A 22897-nucleotide genomic window follows, 5' to 3' on the forward strand; every position below is an offset into this window, starting at 1 on the left:
ACAAACCGGGTTAATGGTCTCCAAGGTCCTTTCTTCACTACCTTCATGTATATACATAGACTCGACTCTTTGAGTGGAATCATCGAGTCGGGAATTGTCATCACTAAGTGAACCGTTCATATATGCTTGTCGATAGTCACGAAGACTTCGACGTGGTCGATCAATACTAATAGAACTACGGTTATCATCAAATGACAAATCCATACATGAAGGTGTTGTCATCCCAAATTCTTGTCGATAGTCTCGAAGACTCTTACGGGGTTGATTACCCTCATGCTCATAATCCCTAAAACCATATTCATGACGAGTCTGACCGACTCCATACATCTGTCGATATTCACCCATGGTCATCCTAGGTCGGTCAGACTCAACTCGCCTATTCCTATCACTAGTCGGAACATTCCTATGTAAATTTGAGTAGTCCTGATGACTTGTAGATGGTCGACTAGTGTTGGAAAGGGTTCGCATAAGGTCATTCTCATCAAATGACCAACTTGCCATGATCTCACAATGTTCAAGGATACTAACACACAATCGCAAAGTGGGAACAAACACTTATAGACTAACGATCACACACAAGTAAAAAGGAAGAGATAGAATGTGATACTATCGAGTGCTCCTCTCCTTTCGTTCGCTTTTTCCTTGAATTCTCGATTCCTTCCTTTTCCTTCGCCTTTATGTCACTTTTGGCTCTTTTCTCGAAAACGGTACCTAAAAAGAAGATAAAACTACAAAAATAAATAAAGAAAAAAACGTCTAAGAAAGCAACTAACACAAGACTAATGAACAAAACAACAAACGCTATCCTAACTACTAAACCTATCCCCGGCAGCGGCGCCAAAAACTTGATGCACCCGAAAAGGTTGCACACCCAAGCGGAGGTATCAAGTAGTAACCGGTAAAACCGGAGTCGATCCAAGGATAGGTTGGTAGTCCGGTTATCGGGAGAGTCTAGTCCACCGGTCTACGAGTCACTCACTAACTTAGACTAAAAAGGAAAAAAACAAGACAAAAGTGGGAGGTTTATGATTGAGTAAGTAACAAGAAGATAATAAAAAAGTAAAACTAAACTAAACAACAAAGTAAATGGGCGAGAGAGATTCGAGAGAAGAGTCGGAGGAATAAGAGTCGGGAGACGGTAAGACTCGATTCGCGCAACAAATAAGTGAGAGAGGTGTCGAAGTCCGGGAATCCATAATGATAAACCTACGACTATGTGTAGTCCGATTTGATGTGTCGAGGTACAACCAATATTCGACTCCTAAAGTGATGTCTATAAGCACTACGTATATCCGGAGATCATACTTAGTCAAACAAACATCATAATCGATTAATCCCGAGTCATCGAAAGTGTCGTCTAGTCGCCTAACTATGTGAAGTGCATGACAAGATACATGAAATTATGACTTAGACTACGATCGATATCGAATACTTCGTTTCGTCTATTAACTATGCGAAGTGCTTGACAAGACACATGAAAATACGATCAAAACGATAATCGAATTAAATGAACATCAATTCATAATCAAAACATCAAATCATATTAAACATAATCACGAATTCATCACATTTCATCTCATATAATCGACACACTAAAGTTAGCTAACATGGCGATTGAATAAGAAATGGAAAGGAAATGGTGAGAGATTCCCCCTTTTTCGATGTGGTTCGAGGCTAAGATCGTCGGAAAATATGAGTCTTTAAGGTTCAGCCGATCTCCCCTTAGCAAATTCTGGGTTCCCCATAGCGACCACCATCATCTTCTCCATTTAGAACACAACCTCCATTAAAGCTAAACCCTAGCTTTCTCTCTCTAGAAAACTTCAACCAAAATCAAATCAAACCATATGGGAAGCAAGACCATGACATAGGGAGTAAAAGCCCTAACTTTTCCGGCCAAGAAAGTGGCCGGAAAAGTCAAGAAAGGTCCGGCCAAAACAAGAAGAATCCGGCCAACAAATCAAGTAGATCCGGCCACATAGGTGCTGTCCCAGCCGTCCCTAGTGCGTCCCGAGCAAACCCGAGCTGCTGCTTGCTCCCGGGCTGCTGCCAATGGCCGTGAGTGAAGCTTCCTTCCCGTGCCTTTCATGGAGCTGCTCGGGCTGTAGCTGCTGCTCCGGCCTGTTCCGTCCCGGTTGCTGGAAGCTAGCACGAGCTGCTGTCCCGAGCATAGAGCACCAACCCGAGCTGCTAACATGGCCGCCCCTTTGCTGTCCCGTCCGTGCTGCTCAGCAGCTTCTCCCGAGCAGCCCGAGCTGCTGCCGTGCAGCCCGAGCTGCTGCCGGCCAAGGCTAGGCCGGCCTTGCCTTGGCCGGCACTCCTCCTTCTCCTTCTTCTCTTTTTCTCTCTCTCAAACTCTACTAAATGATGAAGAACCCTAGCCCCTTGCCTCCTTCTCTCTCTCTCTTCTTACTTGGTTCTTGAATGATGATTGAAGAAGAAGATGAATAGTGTATTTGACTCAAACCCTAGACTTAGTCAACCTTGACTTTGACCCAAACTTGAGTCCATTGGGTGCCTCCAAAATCTCTTCTTTCTTCATCTTCTTTGGGCTTGGGTTTTAGACTTCACTTGGAAATCAAGAGGGTGCCTTCATAGAATCCTTGTTTTAAGACCGAACCTCGACTTCTTTCTTTCACAACTTCCCCGTCCGAACTCGGAATTGACTTCCGTTTTCACCGTTGGGCTCGTCTTTGACTCCTCTTCTCATATGATTTGCTTGAAGTCTTTTTCTCTCATTTTGGGCACATGAAATGATAGTGATAATTCGCTCCCTTTATTCCGAATTTCATGTTTAGCTCCAAATATGGTACCTAAACAAGAAAAACACATAAAATATTATTGATAACACTCGAAAATGACTAATTAGTCTAAGTTAGGCTCTCCAAATGTGACATTTTCGTGTCACATCACTCGCAACGGGGGGTTTGCTTTAAAAATGGACATGGCTAAGGCCTATGATAGAGTTAGTTGGCCTTTTCTTAAAAATGTTTTGATTGTTACTGGGATCACAGGTCCCATTCTAGACTTGATTATGCACTGTGTAACTACTCCACAATTTAATATCCAGATTAATGGTAGTCTCTATGGGAACTTTTACTCCTCTAGAGGACTTAGGCAAGGGTGTCCTTTATCACCCTTTCTATTTATCCTAGTGGCCCAGTCTCTTTCTCTTCTTATTAATGCTTTTGAAGTACAGGGATCTTACATAGGATACAAGGCTAGAAAAAATAGTCCTGCAATCACTCACCTCCTTTTTGCCGATGACCTCATATTTTTTGGCAACACTACCTCACAGAATCTTAATGCTATACAGAGTATACTAGAAATTTACACAGGTTTTTCGGGCCAGGCTGTCAACTTCGACAAATCTTCCATCTACTTTGGCTCCTTTGTCCCTTTGGCGACCAGGCAGCTATTTATCCAACAGTTGGGTACCCCAATGATGGAAGATCATGCAAAATATTTGGGTTCTTTCATTCTGAAACCAGGAAACAAATTAAATAGTTATGGTTGGCTTCAGGATAAATTCAACAAATCTTTAGCAGGATGGAAAACAAAACTAGTATCACAGGCAGGGAGGACGGTACTAATCAAATCAATCCTAAATTCATACTGCACATATCCTTTTAGTCTACAAAAGATCCCAACAGGCACCATAAACAAACTAGAACAACAAGAGAGAGCATTTTGGTGGGGGCACAACATTGGAGACAAGAAAATACATTTTCTGAATTGGGATATAATTAGTAGTTCAAAAAAGCATGGAGGATTAGGGATTCGATCTCTTGATATTGTCAACGACTCTTTGGTGGCTAAATTATTTTGGAGACTACTCAATAATCCTCAGGCAACATGGGTACAATTACTTAAAAGCAAATATTTTTCGGAAGATAGTATATGGGAAAGTAGGTCATCTAGACCTTCTTCCCCACTCTGGCAATCGATAATAAAAATCAGAGATGTTATGAAAAACAACATATTGTGGAAGGTAGGAACAGGAAATTCTATTAATTTGAAGTCTGATCCTTGGATTCCTAGTCAGCCTAACAAGGTACCAACTATTATTTATCCTCTCCCTCAACATATCACAAAAGTTTCTGACTTAGTAGATCCAATAGACAAAGTTTGGAAGGCAACATTACTTCATCAACATTTTGATAATTCAACTGTTCAAGCAATTCAAGATATTCAGCTCCCACTCATGCAAAGAGAAGATAAGTTAATCTGGTGTAATACAACCTCAGGCTCATTCTCCACAAAATCTTTCTATGCAACACTAAAGGGTCGGCCAATACTCAATGCAAATCTCACTGAATTTCCGTGGTCTAAACTATGGAACAACACAAATATGGATCCTAAAATACAACAATTCATATGGAGATTAATCCATGACGGTCTTGCTGTTAAATCTAATATACAACAGAGAGTGCAAACAATAGATTCTACATGTCATATGTGTAGTAATGGAGTAGAAACAGTGACGCATCTTTTCAGCGAATGTTCAACCTTCAAGGATTTAATATCACTTACAGATCCAGAGATTCAAGCTAATATCAAAACAGATCATATAGAAACTTTGAAATTTCTATTACTTCAAGGTAAGAGTAAAGAGAAAGTATGGATAAATTATACTTATCTTTTGTGGTTTTGGTGGAAATCTAGGAATGCTGTCCACTTCAATGGAACCCAGATCAATCTCCCCTTCATCCTTCAGGAAACTCGGCGGCACATCAGGTATAATTCTAAACCTAATACTCCTTCCATTACAACTAATCATTTACAGGAAAGTGAATGGATCCCTCCTCCACCAAATATTATCAAAATAAACACGGATGGATCTTTCACTTCAAGAAGAGGAGCAGCAGGAGCCATTGCTCGCAACTCGGAAGGTATCACCATTGGTAGTAGACAACACCGATTCGAACCAAAAACGCCACTCCACAGTGAACTCGAAGCCATCTCTTTAGGATTTTCTTTGGGAGTGGATCTAGGGTTACAAGGATTTATCATAGAAACAGATTCCCTTGTACTCGTTGGATTCATATCGGAGGGTCTAGAACCAACCCCGTGGCGCTTATCTGATGAGATTGAAAGACTACGTGTAGAGCTGTGTCAAAGAAACGTGAAATTACAACACTGCCCCCGCTCCTCAAACACAGCAGCTCACACTAGGGGTGGGAATCGGGCGGGCAAGGGCGCCCGCGGGTAGTAATGAGTCGGGCTCGGGCGGATCGGGTAGATTACCTCTCTGGCTATTAGGGTAGTCGGGCAGATCGGGCGGGTAATTTGCAACTTTCTTATGATCAGAGCCCGCCCAAGCCCGTTACAGGAGTCGGGCCACGCGGGTTTCGGGCAATCGGGCATCGGGTATTACTAAAAAAAATTCAATCATAAATTAGGTTTTCTAAAAGTAGATAGAATATCAAGCAAAGATTTTCATTAATTTAGGTTACAGTAGATCTCTCTTTCCCTTTATCTATCTCTGCATGTACATATAAACAAATCTATCGAAGATCTTAAGATGGAAACAAATTCATTACAGATTAACAAAATAAAGATTTGGATTGACCAAATCTATTGAAGATCTTTAGATGGAAACAAATTAATTGCATATTGTGTTATAAAAGCTTAAAAGGTCAATGAAAGAAAAATGAGATGAAGACAAATCGAATCAAAGAGGATGAGAGAAATAAACAGGGATTAACTTTGATCTATATCTCTCTCGATCTAACTATCATCTTGAACTTCATCATTTCTTCAATGCTTATCCTTCATTTGGCATGATTTGCCACTATGCAAGACTGCAATTGACTTTCTTTCTCTACCTCTATCTCCCTCTCTCTTTCTGGAACTCTCTTGAAAATGAGAGAGCAAAATGAAGTGATTGATTGACCTAAGCCTATTTTGGCATCCTAAGTTCTAACCCTAGATCCAACGGGTATCATCTTCACCATCCAACGACTTGTAATATGTCATTTTACATAGGTGGGTGGTGGGCTTATAGCACTTTATTGCATTAGTGGGCTCAGGCAGACAACATTTACAAGCATTTCTATGGCGGGTATACAGGCACCCACCGGTATACCCTATCGGGCTCGGGCATGGGCGGGGTGCCGGGTAGAGAGTTTCACCCGAGCCCGCCCATTAAATTTCAGCGGGCCGGGCGGGATATACCCGAAGCGGGTAGCGGGTGCCCACGGTCAATCATGGGCTCGGGTGCCCGTGGGCGGTCTCGGGCCGACGGGCTATTTTCCCACCCCTAGCTCACACACTTGCAGCTTTAAATAGTGATTGTTAATTGGCAATTATGCCCCTTTGTTAATTCTCCCATATCCTTTTGTCTTATGATTGTAAGGATGTTTGGATTTAATGGAAAGGTTTTATCAAAAAAAAAAAAAAAAAAAAAGATAAATTTCGGCCATTTCAGCCGTACACGTGTTTCCTTTATTAAACTCAATAACCTACCTCCAATTCCAACAACCGCGTTTCCTCTATTTAACTCAATATTAGTGGGGGGAGCTTTGGAAGTAGTTGGAACGGAACGGTCAATGAGGAATCACTTTGGATTATAAAGACCAATCTGTGTGCCTAAATTGTAACCCTAATTTCACCGACTGGATCTCATTGTGAATTAGTGAAATGAGAGAGAAATTGATTCTTAGACTGGAAGCATGAGTACGAGAGATCAGAATTAGGTAAATCTTGTCATCTATCTAGAGAGAGGGAGATAGAGAGAGAGAGAGACAAAGAGGGAGGATGTCTTCTTTTATGGTATTAGCAGTTGTGGGTGCTGTTTCAGTGTTGTACCTATTGAATTTGCTTATATTTAAGAAAAGCAGCAAAGAGATGAAAAAGAAGTTACCAAATGGTTCAATGGGTTATCTCCCATTGATTGGTGAGAGTCTAAGCTTCATGAGTGCTCAGAAGGCCAACCGTGGTGAAGAATGGATTGAAGAGAGAGTGGCCAAGTACGGACCCATCTTCAAGACATCTCTCATGGGTTCCCCAACAATTTGCGTCACTGGTCATGCCGGAACAAAATTCGTACTCGGAGCTGATACTGAAGTTCTTGCTCCTAGACAACCTTCAGTAATTATTGCCATCATGGGAGAACACAGCCTCTTGGAAATATCTGGGCCGAGGTATACTACAATTTTTTTTTTTTTTTTCTTTGAATCCTTTGACCTCCAATTAAGATGGAAGATTATACCTGATCTTACCACTCCAACCAAGGGTCCTTAGCGGTATAGTACAATTTCACTCCTCTTATTGTTGATATGTACCATATATACTACCATTCTATGTATATGATACTGCAGGTACAAGGTCCAAAAAAGGGCAATCATGGGTTTCTTGAAACCAGAAAGCCTTCAAGAGCATATAAAACACATGGATACTATCATCACCAAACACATTCAAGATGAAACCCAAGGGGGCATTATGACTATCAATACTTTAAGTTTCATGAGGAAACTTGCATTTCATCTCTCATCCCACATACTTTTCGGCATCACCGACCGACCTACCCAAGATGCCTTGCACGAGGATTTCAAATGTTGTTTTGATGCCATATTGTCATCAGTTCCTATTAATTTACCGGGAACAACATTTAGAAAAGGTCTACAAGCTCGCTCCAGGATCATCAACAAGATGTTGCCTATAATAAATAATAGAAAGGAACAACTCGCTAAGGGAACTTTAAACCCTAAGAACGACATATTGACTTGTATGTTGTCACTTGAATCAACCGGTGTTGATGACGAAGAAGCCTTTACCGAAGAAGAGGTTATCGATAATTTTATTTCGTTGATGATTGCAGGACATGATACTTCATCTGTTGTTCTAACATGGATCATCTGGAAGTTGGCTAAAGATCCAATTGTTTATCAAAACGTTCTCAACGGTACATATATATGTCACAAAATATCGATCCCCTGCTAAAAATGGAAATTGTTTGTACTACTTATATCGTTAATATGGGTATATGACTAATCTCTGATATTTTTTGTGAGGGGTTTTAATTTGTAGAGCAAATGAGCATCATCAAAGAGAGAAAAGGAGGAGAAGAGAAACTGACATGGAAAGAAATACAGAAAATGAAGTACACCTGGAGAGTAGTACAAGAGTTGATGAGGTTAATCCCTCCATTCTTTGGTAGTTTTAAAAGAGCAATGAAAGACACAAACTTTGGGGGTTATGATATCCCAGAGGGTTGGCAGGTACATTATGAACTAATTAACTAATCCATAATTAGTGATTAATTCTATCAAGATTTATGATAGCAAATAATAATGTACAGGTTTTTTGGGTGTCATATGGGACACACATGAACGAGGAGATATTCAGTAACCCAAATGAGTTCGATCCGTCCCGATTCGAGAGTAACTCGTCCGTAATACCACCATATGCGTATGTGCCATTCGGAGGTGGACAACACGCTTGTATAGGGAATGAATTTGCAAGGGTGGAGGCGATGAGCGTGATACATCACATGGTGACAAAGTTTGAATGGAAGTTGATCAACCCGGACGAGAAGATGTTTCGTCTCTTTCTGCCCTATCCTGCGTTAGGTCTTCCCATCCTCCTCCACCCCAAATAGCACCACCACTTTCACTAGCTACCTCCTACTTGGATATTGGAATCTGCCATTTTAAATAAGTAATCATTTTAAATAAATAACGCGTTGTCCACCCCTTTTGGTGTAGTGGTAGGACATTCTTCTTAAGCCCATACGGTCGTGGAATCAAGTCTCTGTAGAAGCAGTTTATCCCTAAAATTTATCTCATGTAATTTAGGCACTAAATAAAGTTGTTGTTGTCAGATGTTAGGTCTGTTTAGTTTAACTTAGGCGGTTATCATGTTCATCTTAATGATGTATCTTGTAATGACTAATTATTGGTAATGTATTTTATGTTAATTTTCAAACGGCAGTCATAACATGACCAATTCGTGTAGTTAGCCCTTAATTTTGTTTTCTTTTTTAGCCCTTTCTTTCAAAATGTCTCCATCCTTGTCCTTTATTTCTTTTCTATCGTAAAGAAGTATTTTTTATTTTTAACTTTAAAGAAAAAAAAAATCAATTCTGCTTCCTCCACCACCACCACGAACATCGAAGCGAGAGAATCATGATACGAGAGGAGTTTAAGGAGGGAGAGAGAAAATCGTGTCTGAGAGAATTATGGAGAGAGATTTTTGAAGTTGTTGAGCCAAATATTAGTCAATATTGACAAGTCAAAAAGATTGACCACGTATCAACGACCATATGCGCAGTAGCACGCCCTTGATAGAACTATCAGGGACGGGATTCTGACATAACTTACCACGTGAGCCCAACTCTGGAGGTTGGTATGAGTTTCTTTGACTTTCTTTCAAAGTTCATTATTTTTGCATTTTGATTTAAAGTTAAGCTAGTCACAAATCGGGAGCCATAACAAAACTAACCCATAACTGAAAGTAGGTTACAGTTTGTATAGTATTACATGCTCGCCCAACAAAATCAAATACCCATCTCATCAATATTTTAGCTAAGAAAGAAAGGGTCTACTAAAAAAAGTCAGAGTGAGATCTAGTCCTTGCGTTGCCATTTCGGATATTTTAATTAAGCAAAGTTGTTTTAAGGCCAATAAACAAAGAAGAACGTGATACAATTAAAAAAAACAAAGAAGAACGTGATTGGTTGGTTATACTAATTAATTGCAAAATTGCTGTCAATCTTGCTAATAGAGTAATAGTATTTGATTACATCTACATGTGTGGATTACATGTGCCGATGTGCGCTTAGCTAGGATGAATAAAAATGTAAATTATAATGAATAAATTAAACTATATAGTCACACTTAATGAATGATTAATTTGCGATGTCAACGATGGAAAGAACCACCTCCCCCGAGGCCCCGACCTCATGTGTCACGATGAAAATAAAATACAAGAAGAAATACAAGAAGCTTGAGTATGAGAGATCAGAATTCGGTTAATCTTGTCACTATATATTAATCATCCATCTATCTAGAGAGAAGGGAGAGAGAAAGAGACGATGTCTTCTTTTATGGTATTAGCCGTTTTGGGTGCTTCTTTAGTGTTGTATCTATTGAATTTGCTTATATTTAAGAAAAGCAGCATAGGGAGGAAAAAGAAGAAAAACATACCAAATGGGTCAATGGGTTATCTCCCAGTGATCGGAGAGAGTCTAAGCTTCTTGGATGCTCAGAAGGCTAACCGTGGTGAAGAATGGGTCGACGAGAGGGTGGCCAAGTACGGACCCATCTTCAAGACATCTCTCATGGGTTCCCCTACAATTTTCTTAACGGGTCATGCAGGCACAAAGTTCGTACTAGGAGCTGATAATGAAGTTCTTGCTCCTAGACAACCTCCAACAATTGCTGCTATCATGGGAAAACACAACTTCTTTGAAGTATCTGGACAGAGGTATATTATCTTAACAATTTCACTCTGCCTTCTCTTTTTACCATATTGATATGTACCATTGAGAGTACTGTCTATCTAATATCTATGTATGGTACTGCAGGTACAAGCTCCAAAAGGGGGCAATCATGAGTTTCTTGAAACCAGAAAGCCTTCAAAAGCATATAAAACACATGGACACCATCATCACCAAGCACATTCAAGATGAAACCCAAGGAGGCTTTATGAGTATAGACATGACTATCAATACTTTAAGTTTCATGAAGAAACTCACGTTTCATCTGTCATCCCACATACTTTTCGGCATCGCCGACCAACCTACCCAAGATGCCTTGTACCAAGATTTCAAACATTGTTTCGATGCCATATTGTCAGTTCCTCTCAATTTACCGGGAACAACATTTAGAAAAGGTCTACAAGCTCGCTCCAGGATCATCAACAAGGTGTTGCCTATAATAAATAATAGAAAGGAACAACTCGCTAATGGAACTTTAAACCCAAAGAACGACATATTGACTTGTATGTTGTCATTTGAATCACCTGCAGGCGCTGGTGATGATGATGAAGAAGCCTTCACCGAAGAAGAGGTTATCGATAATTTTGTTTCGTTGATGATTGCAGGACATGATACTTCAGCTGTTGTTCTAACATGGATTATTTGGAAATTGGCTAAAGATCCAATTGTTTATCAAAACGTTCTCAAAGAGCAAATGAGCATCATAAAAGAGAGAAAAGGAGGAGAAGAAAAACTGACATGGAATGAAATACAGAAAATGAAGTACACTTGGAGAGTAACACAAGAGTTGATGAGGTTAATCCCTCCATTCTTTGGTAGTTTTAGAAGAGCAATTAAAGACACTAACTTTGGAGGTTATGATATCCCAAAGGGTTGGCAGGTAAAACATTATAAACTCTTACAGTATTAACTAATTCATAATTAATTATTACTTCTTTCAAGATTAATTTATGATAGCAAATAATAATTTACAGGTTTTTTGGGTGTCATATGGGACACACATGGACGAGAAGATATTTGATAACCCAAGTGAGTTCGACCCGTCTCGATTCGAGAGTAAGTCGTCAGCAATACCACCCTATGCGTACGTGCCATTCGGAGGAGGACAACACTCGTGTATAGGGAATGAATTTGCGAGGGTGGAGACGATGAGCGTGATACACCACCTGGTGACCAAGTTTGAATGGAAGTTGATCAATCCGGACGAGAAGATGTATCGTCTCTTTTTGCCCTATCCCTCGTCTGGTCTTCCCATCGTCCTCCACCCCAAACACCACCACCACTTTCACTAGCTACATCATACTCGGATATTGGAATCTGCCATTATAAATAACTCATTGTTTTCATTTTTTTCTTTTTTTGGTAATGTATCTTATGTTAATATCCCTCGTCTGGTCTTCCCATCGTCCTCCACCCCAAACACCACCACACTTTCACTAGCTACCTCATACTCGGATATTGGAATCTGTCATTATAAATAACTCATTATTATTTTCATTTTTTTCTTTTCTTGGTAATGTATCTTATGTTAATATCCCTCGTCTGGTCTTCCCATCGTCCTCCACCCCAAACACCACCACACTTTCACTAGCTACCTCATACTAGGATATTGGAATCTGCCATTTTAAATAACTCATTATTGTTTTCATTTTTTTCTTTTCTTGGTAATGTATTTTATGTTAATTTTCAAACGGCAATCATAGCATGACCAATTCGTGTAGTTAGCCCCTAATCGTGTTCAGCATTTTCAGTTGGCCGGCCCCTAATTTTGTACAGCGTCCACAGTTGGCCACCAATTTTGTCCACAGTTTCCATTGGCCTTCAAAATAATAAATTCATTAGTTAAATTAATAGTCAAATATTGGTACAAATCAACAAGATGGACGGAGGAGGCTACACGTGTTAGCAACCATGTGCACAGTAGCACGCCCTTGATAAAATTATCAGGGACGTGAATCTGGCAGAGCCTACCACGTGAGCCCAACTCCAAACAAAGAGATTGGTGGGAGGTTGGTATGACTTTCTTGCAAAGTTCATATTTTTTGCCTTATAATTTTAAAGTTAAGTTACTCTGATTCAAATATAAACACAAATTTTACTTGATAAAATTTTTTCTTTCTACCACCGTACCTACCAAGACTCCACCAAAACCACCATCATACCTCCACCACCACCACGCTTCAACCACAATGTCGCCACACCTCAACCACTGCCACCACACCTCAGCCACACCCACCACACCTCAACCACTGCCACCACACCTCAGCCACGCCCCTCAACCATCACCGTGTTTCCTACACCATTACTACTTATATTACCACGCCAAAGATACTATATCTCCACTACTACTATAAAATTACCGTCACCACCATCACTAGGACTAAAATATCACGGCTACGTCCACCACCAACTATACCACCACTTCTGACATCTTTCTAGCTTTTTGCCCACAAGAAATTCACTTTCTCACTCGCTCAAGTAAACGGCAGAAAATTAATTTTTGTAGGAAAATCAGTTTTCTCACGCACCAAACGGACCCTAACAAATTTTACGTTCTTGTTGTACCTCGGGCTCAGAGCATCTCCAATGCAACACTCAAACTCTAAATCTTAGAGTGCCACATAGGATTTTTTTGAGTTTTCTCTAAAATCCATCTCCAGTGCAAAACTCAACATGAATTTCTAAAGCGATGTGTCAAGATTCATTTTAGAGATCCTTAAGAGTTAGAGTGTCCTCTTGAGTTTCTCTAAGTGCCACATAAGCAAATCGATTAGTTTTAAACTAAAGTATAGGTTTATAGATTTTCTCTTGAGTGTTGCATTGGAGATGGTTTTGAAATAGAGTGTCTCTAAATGGCCAAATAGGAAAGAGACCATTTAGAGATCCATTTTTCACACTTGACACATAGGATTTTTAGAGTTTTTCTTGAGTCTTGCATTGGAGATGCTCGTGCCACATATGATTTTTAGATCCAATGCAACACTCTATTTGGATCTCTAAAATGACGTGTCGAGAGTGGAATAAAGATATCTCAAGAGGACAGTCTAGAAATTGAGTGTCCTCTTGAGATATCTCTAATTGTCCAACTCATCAATATTTGATTTTCAACCAATAGAAATCGAGTCTTCTATATATTTCTAAATAACTAATTATTCATTTACAAAAATAACTATGCTACGTAAGTAAATAAGATAAGTTTAGAGTTTTGCATTGGAGACACGTAAAAATGGAGGATAAACAGAGTTTTTTTTGAGTTTTGCAGTCGGTAACCGATTTAAGAGATCTTTCGGGTTAACTGGAATTATTGATCATCCTGGCAAGTTCCTTGCGCGTACCAGCCGCACGTTTAAGTTGACAGAAGTGAACTCGGTTAAATCAGCAATTAACACCCATAGGAAATTCCACGCCATTTCTTGAACCCTAGATTTCCATTTCTTGACATTGAAGAAATCATCCCCTTTTCGCTCTATACAAATTTTATATCGGCTTTCAGATCTGTTAATTGAAATCTGTCTATTATTGGAGGGGTTTTCCTTCATCAGTCGATCCCCGGTTTGATATCAAAACCCTAATTTATTACTATTAGGTTAGTGATTCCTCCAACCGAGTTTCATCGATGGCGAGGGAGTTCAATGTACCACCGGTGGTTTTTCAGAACACCGGAAATCCTAACATTCTTCCACAACAACGGCGACAACCTACAGCTCCATTTCAAGCACAAAACCCTAATAATCTACCTTTTATGACTTTCGATGTTGGATCTGCTGTTCCATCTACTTCATTTTCTGCTCCTGTTTTTGGATCAAATGTTGGAGGAACAATTGGATCAGGTTCTGGATTTGATGAAGAACTTCCTTTACTAGAAGAACTCGGAATAGATATTCGTCAAATCTGGAGAAAATCAATTTCGATCTTGAATCCAATTAGGGTAAACGCAAATCTACATGAACATGCTGATCTATCAGGTCCATTTCTATTCTTAATGGCTTTTGGTCTATTTCAATTACTTGCTGGAAAGCTTCATTTTGGGATAATTCTAGGTTGGGTTACTGTTGCTTCTCTTTTTCTCTATGTGGTATTCAATATGTTAGCTGGTCGAAATGGGAATTTAGATCTTTATCGATGTTTGAGTTTGATTGGTTACTGTATGTTACCAATTGTCATTCTTTCATCATTCTCATTGTTTCTTCCACAAGGTAGTATTGTTGTTCTTGCAATGGCTGGGGTTTTTGTTCTATGGTCAACTAGGGTTTGTACTCGTCTTCTCGTCGAACTTGCTTCTTGTGGTGATGAACATCGAGGGTTGATTGCTTATGCTTGTTTCTTGGTTTATATGCTCTTCTCTCTGCTAGTTGTATTTTGATCCTTGGGTTGCTTATTCGCGTCGACGAAGTTGAATTCGATTCTGAGGAATTCCTCCATTACTTCAGGTGTGAACTCTTTGGTTTGTTTTCTTTGTAAAATTGAAATTCAAATTGTTCTCCATTATCCACTAAGCCTTTTTAGAAGCTTTATTTCATCAACCAGTGTTGTATTTGTTCGTTGTTGAATGCCTACTATTAAACAAACATGGTTGGTATAATTTGATTATGGGTTACTTGGATTTAGAGATATTCGTTTTGACATTCATGCCTCAATTACTTTCAGACACGATTAGTATATGGTTTACTCTGTTTTAGAAATAGAGATATTTGTGTCGAAGTTTTGAGTTCTTACTAAACCATATTTGATCAATAAATTGCAGTTTGTTGACATTCATGTAACCGTATTGAAAAATCTGTGTGAGTTAATTTGTCTAATACAGCAAGGAACATCTTTTTCGAGAAAGAAACTTGAAGATAAACTAGATAAGATCATCAGAGTAAAACTGCAGAAATATATTAATGATGATGTGTGGGTTTCGATGAAAAATGAAAATGTAAGGTAGTGACATAGTGGAGTCGTCTGAACTTCTACGTTATGCTTGTTATCTGCTTACTTGTTGGTTCTATGCTTTTGTGTCTTTCTTCTGTAGATCCCTTCATCAGTTCATCCCTATGATTTTGACTAGTGGACTTCTTGCGTAATATCTTAGAAGCAAATGGTGTTGTGCCCCATCGTCGTTCCCGCACACTGATTGATGCTCTCTAGTGATCCTTAACTTATGTTTCGTTTCTTTTCATTCTCTCTCATTAATGCTCGTGCCTGCTCATTTGTTTTTGTTGGTATCAGCCTTGGTGTTGTTGCCTTAGCAATTACCTCTGAGAAGGTATATAACCTTCATATGTTCTTCAGCTTATTAGGTATACCATGTAGAGAAAATGAACTCCGTTGGCTGATCATGTTTTATCGGTTCAGATAGTTCACGATGTACGGTTAGTAGAACTATTTTGGCTACTTTCTTTCTTGTTGGGGCTCTACTAGTCGCATGCCTTGACTTGTACTATATCTTATTGCTCTGATGACTGGTGGTAGATGTGGATAAAGTGCTGTTTAAGATCTTGGACTTTAAATTTGAAGAGAGAAAGAAGAGGGAATCAAACTTTTCACTTTCTCTTACCCTAGAAGTCTGGGAACGATATTTGGAAGGAAAATATGCAACTTACTGTGGTCGTATTTGTCACAAATTCAAAACATTGACACGAGGGAAAAGTGAGCATAAGTATGTGATTTAGGTGAATGACTTTTCATATGATGAAAAGTCGAATTGTTGCCACATAAAAGGGTTGCAAGTTGTTAGATTCAAACGCTTACTGTAATGTAGATCATGGGTTTTTCAGGCAGTCTATCACTTCGGATGGGCTGCCCCACCCTGAGTCTGGAATGCCGAATACCTCTCTTCTCTGGCTCAATGACCCCAACCGGGTGTCCATGTCCTCGTTTTGGTTTGGGATGGTAAGAGTTGTCTGTGATTCCCAGATGCTTTGCATCTTCGGTCCAGAGCCCAAGCGGGTACTTACCCATTTCTCGTTTTGGTTTCGATTGGTAAGATTGGTCTGTGTTGGTTGTGCTGTTTATCCCGCCCTATTAGAGTAAAATTGGATGGATAACCGCTGGTATTGCCACGAGTAAGAGCAATTTATGTATAGATCGGTTAATTTGGAGATCTTACCTTCTTATATGAGATTTTTCTAAACAAATGTTTTTAGTTAAAAAGATTAAGGTATATTTTGTTTGGTTAAATACTCACATTTTTATTTTGTTTGGTTAAAAGTAAATATTTGTATTTTCTTTGATTAAAAACACAAATACAATGCAACTTATGTAAACTTGTTTTGCAACTCTTTTGCGATAAGTCGCAATTCTTTTGCAAACTAGCAGGCAACTCTTTTCTAATAAGTCATAACTCCTTTTCTACCCATTGCAGACTCCTTGCAACCACAAAAATGTTAGAAAAACTTAAGTGAATTTTTTTGTTACTAAATTTTTTTTTACAAATATTTGTTCTAAACGTTAAAAAAAATTCTCATTTTTTAAGTCATAAACTATTTATATAGAATCGAGGGCTTCAACTTACAGGTAGGTCCTTGTAAAACTAACTCATCATGACATTGAGCAATCAAAACTTTCATAGGGAACAACTCTCCTCCATTTGAGCTTGCAAAATACACAGAAATCAAGGAAGGTAGCTCAAGTGAGCATTCTTCTTTCATCAAAAAAAAAAAAAAGTGAGCATTCTTGGTATTTTGGATGTTTTTCATTGGTTTTCCAAAGGCAGGAGTGTTTTTTTCAATAGTTGAAATATTTCTTACTCATTTTAACAAGGTTTAGAATTTATTATGACGCTTCTGTAGTGGTTAATTATGACATGGTTTATTATATTCTCTTACTAAATATCAAGGAAGGTAGCTCAAGTGAGCATTCTTCTTTCATCAAAAAAAAAAAAAAAGTGAGCATTCTTGGTATTTTGGATGTTTTTCATTGGTTTTCCGAAGGCAGGAGTGTTTTTTTCAATAGTTGAAATATTTCTTACTCATTTTAACAAGGTTTAGAATTTATTATGACGCTTCTGTAGTGGTTAATTATGACATGGTTTATTATATTCTCTTACTAAATATCTTGCAAAATCGTGTATGAGTTATGATTTGTTTGAGGGAGACCGATATTTGTTGGCAGAGATGCACATTGTACAAGGTGACACTTCTAGCCTAGACCGGCTTCCTCTAAGAGTGTAGTTTCATCGATTTCAACCTCTTGCGTTAATTCCTTCAACAAAAAAAAACCTCTTGCATTAATGAAGCTCTCTAAGTAGTACTTCGGTTTTGGTGGTGTGGTGTTTGTCGTGTGTGGTTGGTGGTAGGAGAGTATTGGTGGTGGAACGTGGTGAATAGTGTTGACATAAACAATAAAACTTTGGAGGTCTCGGATATGATTCCTACAAGTGGTGGAATCAATAGTTATTAAATCTGGTTATTAAAGGTTATTTCGCAAATGCCCTCAACTTTGTGACCAGCTTCCTACCTAGCACCTTACTTTAGTAAAAATATCCATATGTGCCCCCTTTTTCAGTTATCGTTAACTTTTTCGTTACTCTCTCTCCTCCATCTCATCTCCTCTCTTTGCCAAGTCACCTATCACGCCACATCATCATCTTCTCCTGCAGGGGTCGCCGGCGGCGACCTTCAAATTATTTTTTTTATTCTCTCTCTCTAAAGAAAAAAAAAATTTTGAACTCTCTCTCTCTCTACAGATCTGGAGAGAGAGCAGACCCTTTGAAGGTCTTCACAGACCATTGATGTTACTCAAACGAGTATTTTGGTACTATTCATCACGCAGTGACCACTCATGTTAAACAAGATGGTTACTCCGTCAATGCCCTATGACCACTTCCGGCCTATTAAATTCTTGTCTGACATGCCGAACGTCCTCGAGACGGGTATCGGGTATTCATTTCGGATCCAGACGGACCCAAACGGGTACCGGGCCTTTCAGCCGTTTTCCCACCCCCTAGGCCCAAGCCATGCCCTAGCTCGGACTTGGGCGGATAAGGTCATTACCACTCCGGGACCGTTTCCGAGGACCCAAAGCGGCCTTTATGAATTGCTAATGGCATCTTGAAATTTACTACGTAGTATCCTTTCTGCTCAAACCAGTTTGGGGTTGAACTTCAATTGTCTGAAAAGGATGCCTTTCATTCACTGAAATCCAGATCTCTCGAATAACATAACTTGAGATTCCAGAGGTGTATCAGCATTCAAATTTGATCAAAGTTCACTGAATTCTTAACATACAAGGGATTTGGAGTGTGGGTTTTTAGAGATGGCGGGAGTTAACAGGAAAATTTCTGCTGCATCCGCTAGGGCTCACACTAGAAAATCAAATCAGAATAGTACCTTCAAAATTTCATCAGGTTGGTTGGTTCCCTCTGTTTATTCTTGTTTTTGCTCTTATGGGTCTGTTCTTGTTTTCTTTTTAGTGTAGATTAAGATCAAATCGTCTAGTAGTCTGGTTCCAAATTCAAAATTTGCTTTTTTTGGGATCAAATGGAGTAAATTAACTGTTAGAAGCAAAGTAATGATTTTAGGGCTAAAATAAATTGTTAAGGTTTTGACTGTAATATGTGAGAAATGAATTGATCGAATTTGATTTTCAGTCTTATGAAGAAATGGGTATTTGTAATTGTAAAAGATTTAGCCTAAAGATGTATAGTTTTACAAAGTAGAGTGGAATTCAGTGAGTGTGAACCCTTGTTTCTGTTAGAGCCAATTGATTGAACTGTGGTTTGAATTTTGACATCTTCAGGAATGATTAAGAAGATATTACTACTCTCTTTCGTGGGGTTTATGGCATGGGCTTATAAAGCCATTCAACCTCCACCGCCGAAGATGTGTGGTACACCATTTGGACCACCTGTTACAGCATCTAGAGTAAAACTCAGTGATGGAAGATATTTGGCCTATAAAGAGCATGGTGTTCCAAAAGATGAGGCCAAATATAAGATTATTTATGTTCATGGCTTTGATTCTTGTAGACATAATGCCATTCCCCTATCTCAGGTACTTTTGGCTCATCTGTCTGATTGTTTTTCCTTCTCGTCTGAAATTTTGATAGTTGTCTTGTTGATTTAGTGTATGGTTTGGACAGGAACTCATTGAGGAACTAGGTATTTATTTAGTGTCTTTTGACAGACCTGGATATGGAGAAAGTGATCCAAACCCAAAACGGACTGAAAAGAGTACTCCATTGGATATAGCGGAGCTCGCTGATCAGTTGGGTCTAGGATCAAAATTTTATGTAATTGGATTTTCCATGGGAGGTCAAGTGGTTTGGGGCTGCCTCAAGTACATTCCTCATCGGTATGGTGTCACCAAATTTTCTTCTTACCTCAGACTTTTACTCTTATATGCTTGGTATTCAGTATTCAAAATCTTTGCTGACAATTACGAATCACGGTCATTTCCAATATTCGAAATTTAAGTTTTTGACAATTTGTCTTAGTAATCATATTTAGTAGACAAATGTATCAACGTAAGCAGTTGGGTGTGAGGTTGGCTCGGGATTGGACACGAGCCATGCCGATTCCCATCCCCAGTGTTTTCTCACTAACTCTTATACATTTGTATGTAAGTAGATATGTAGACATACATATGCAGAAACGAGGTTAACTTCTTCAAACTAATATGTAAAAGCATACTCTAATCTCTTTCGTCCTTCAAGTCTTTAGTGATGGAATTTCTTACTTGAACGAAAATGAGCAAGAGCATAGCTATTATCTAAATCTTCCACATGTATTTCTAGATGTACATGACTTCAATCCATTATGAAATTTTGTCACTAGATAACCAAATTAGGTCGCTCTAAATAGCACAATAACATAAGTTTAATCCATGAAAAGGTTTTGTGATGCCTACAACACATGTGTTTACCCTAAATAACCGCCAGTTTGATTATGTGTTTGACACTAGATAGTCAACAATCCATTCATGTGTTTTACACTAGATATTATTTGGAGAGAGTTACTTAAAGTCTTAAACCCAACACATAATGGCCTGATTGTGTGGGACAAACTTGTGGCGTTGTACATTGCCATTTTGCAATTTGTTTTAGATTGTATGGTCCAAGTAGGATAGTGTAAGCTTGGGCTTGTACATATGAAGCCCCAAAAAAACAAATTGGGAATGTACGAATTTTGTCCCGCACAACTAATCCATTCAGTCTTGGGCTTAAATAAGCTCTATCCAAATAACATCCAATGTAAACACATGAATGATTTGTGGGCTATCTAGTGTGAACACATAAACAGATCGTGGGTCATCAAGTGTGAACTTAGTTATGTATGGTAAGTTAAACAAAACTTCAAAACCGTTGAAGTTTTGTTTCTTTGTTAATTATTATGTGCACATTTAAACTATGGTAGGCATGACACAACTTCGTGATCGATTTGGGTTTTTTTGCTTTCATAATACATGTGGTAGATTGAGATGATAGCTAGGTCGTTGCTCATTCTAGTTCAAGCAAGAAGTTCCTTCACTGAAGACTTGAAATTAATCTAGTTTCTACATGGAGAGAGGTTTTATCATTGATGATGAACTTTTAATTTCCGTCTGTATTATGGTTTCGTAATAGACATGAAGTCCCTAGGTTCTTGAGTGTGTATGAATACATTTTATTGTTATGTATATATGGTGCTTTTCACATAGGTCACATACTCTACTCAAATTGTTCAAATTAAATTCCAAAATTCGAAGACTTTTAGTTAACCTCTGACTTGTGTGTGTGTGTGTGTTGGGCTATCCTGATCCCAATCTGATTCACGAGTTACTCATGTGAATTAGCTGATTCCGACTACTTAGCTATCCACATAAAAGAGAATAGTTTTTTTTGTAGATAAACGTAACAAGAGTTCCAAGTGAGGAAGACAAGGACTTAGAAATGACATTTTCTTACTCGCACCTTTGAATCTTTTTGTTGGGAATTTTGCAGGCTAGCAGGAGCGACGCTAATTGCCCCACTCGTCAATTACTGGTGGCCTGGATTTCCATCAAACTTATCGAAAGAAGCCTATGAGCAGCAACTCCTACAGGATCAATGGACACTTCGGGTGGCTCACTATGCACCATTCCTCACCTACTGGTGGAACAGTCAAAAATGGTTTCCTGCTTCAAGTGTTGCTGCCCATCTCCCTTCTACCCTTTCTCGTCAGGATAAAGAGCTCCTTCCCAAGCTTGCCAAAGCGGCAAAATTTAGGGTATCTTCTTACCTTGAAACCTGTTCTGTTTCTTACTTTCTCGTGGTATTTACTTTCAAAGTTCTTATGCTACTTAACATCGAGGAGTGTTATCCTCGTAAAAAAGCTGTCTGGTAATACTAGTTAGGCACGATGATCTGCAAGTCTGCCACATTACAAATTTAATTACAAATTTAAGTAAAAAAAGAAACATGGTAGAACATGAATTGTTTGAAGTTTAGACACCATTTGGAATTCTTGGTTTTAGATAATGATTGGTTTATCGCTATTCAAAAATACTTGTGAATAGGAAGATAGAGCTCCAATTCAAACTAAACGCCTCTTTGTGAAGAGAAAAAGTATATATTTGTTGTATAAATTTTATCTCCTACGAGAAACCCAACTCGGTAGGGACGTAGGTGGTATCAGGAGTTGCTTTCCATTGAGTTCAATCCTTGGTGGTGTTGTTCTATCTAGGTCATCTTTAAAATCCTAATAACCTCAGGAAAAAGAATATTCATTTCCTGCATTTGAAACTCTTAAGAGTGAATATACATAAACTGCCTCTATTTTGCTACTCGCTATCTCCGACCAAGTAAATCCATTTTCTTGGTTTCTCAGGCTCAAGCAAGGCAACAAGGCGATTTTGAATCTATTCACCGTGACTTGAACGTGGGTTTTAAAAGCTGGGAGTTTGATCCTGTGGATCTTGAGAATCCATTTCCAAACAATGAAGGTTCAGTTCATCTCTGGCAAGGAGATGAAGATTTGCTTGTGCCAGTCTCTCTGCAACGTTACATCACGGGAAAGCTGCCATGGATTCACTACCATGAGCTACAAGGTGCCGGCCACATGTTTCCATATGCCGATGGCATGAGCGATGCCATTGTGAGGGCACTTGTGCTCGGAGAGGAGAGCTAGGTGAGGGCAAAAAAAATGTCGATTTTTACGTGTATTCTTGTTTATTAGTCTGTATTATCATATTCTTAATGCCAATATTTTGTTTGGTTAACTCCTGGGCTTCTAAGAAACTTACAGTTATGTTTGTGGTCTGGAAATATATATTTATTACTTCGAACTCGAAGAACCAGTTCATGAATAGTTCTATGTTCTGATTTAATGTTCTTTCAATACTAAAACAAGGTAACCTATCCAGATTTTTTGTATCAGTTTTTCTTCTAGTTCGGCCTCTGGTGATACATCGCAATAACATTTGCATTTTGCAGAGATAGGGGCGATAAATTATGTATTGTTGTCGGTCTTTTAAGTTTCAGGCTTGCGACCATACTCCACCCGGAACCCAAAAACTT

The 22897-nt window shown here is 38.9% G+C and overlaps 3 protein-coding genes across 3 annotated transcripts; all 3 read left to right on the plus strand.

Moving 5' to 3' along the window:
- The first annotated feature begins 6416 nt into the window (after positions 1–6416).
- LOC147541389 (uncharacterized) lies at positions 6417–11733 on the plus strand. Its single transcript, XM_086632214.1, has 8 exons — positions 6417–7145; positions 7323–7906; positions 8032–8222; positions 8303–8601; positions 9607–9727; positions 10013–10428; positions 10529–11321; positions 11416–11733. The coding sequence occupies exons 1-8, from the start codon at positions 6760–6762 to the stop codon at positions 11731–11733; spliced, it is 3108 nt and encodes a 1035-aa protein (XP_086488340.1). The 5' UTR covers positions 6417–6759.
- Positions 11734–13750: 2017 nt separating this feature from the next.
- LOC147541390 (uncharacterized) lies at positions 13751–15064 on the plus strand. The gene has a single exon (XM_086634003.1). It carries the CDS (start codon positions 14058–14060, stop codon positions 14802–14804), a length of 747 nt encoding a protein of 248 aa, XP_086490129.1. The 5' UTR covers positions 13751–14057; the 3' UTR covers positions 14805–15064.
- Positions 15065–17310: 2246 nt separating this feature from the next.
- On the plus strand, positions 17311–22742 carry LOC147541391 (uncharacterized). Its single transcript, XM_086634002.1, has 5 exons — positions 17311–18770; positions 19163–19416; positions 19505–19716; positions 21344–21608; positions 22209–22742. The coding sequence occupies exons 1-5, from the start codon at positions 18680–18682 to the stop codon at positions 22506–22508; spliced, it is 1122 nt and encodes a 373-aa protein (XP_086490128.1). The 5' UTR covers positions 17311–18679; the 3' UTR covers positions 22509–22742.
- The last annotated feature ends 155 nt before the right edge of the window (positions 22743–22897 follow it).

Source organism: Eschscholzia californica, unplaced genomic scaffold (assembly GCF_041429995.1).
Source record: "Eschscholzia californica isolate CP2 unplaced genomic scaffold, dmEscCali1.0.p SCAF_4, whole genome shotgun sequence".
Taxonomy (NCBI): domain Eukaryota; kingdom Viridiplantae; phylum Streptophyta; class Magnoliopsida; order Ranunculales; family Papaveraceae; genus Eschscholzia; species Eschscholzia californica.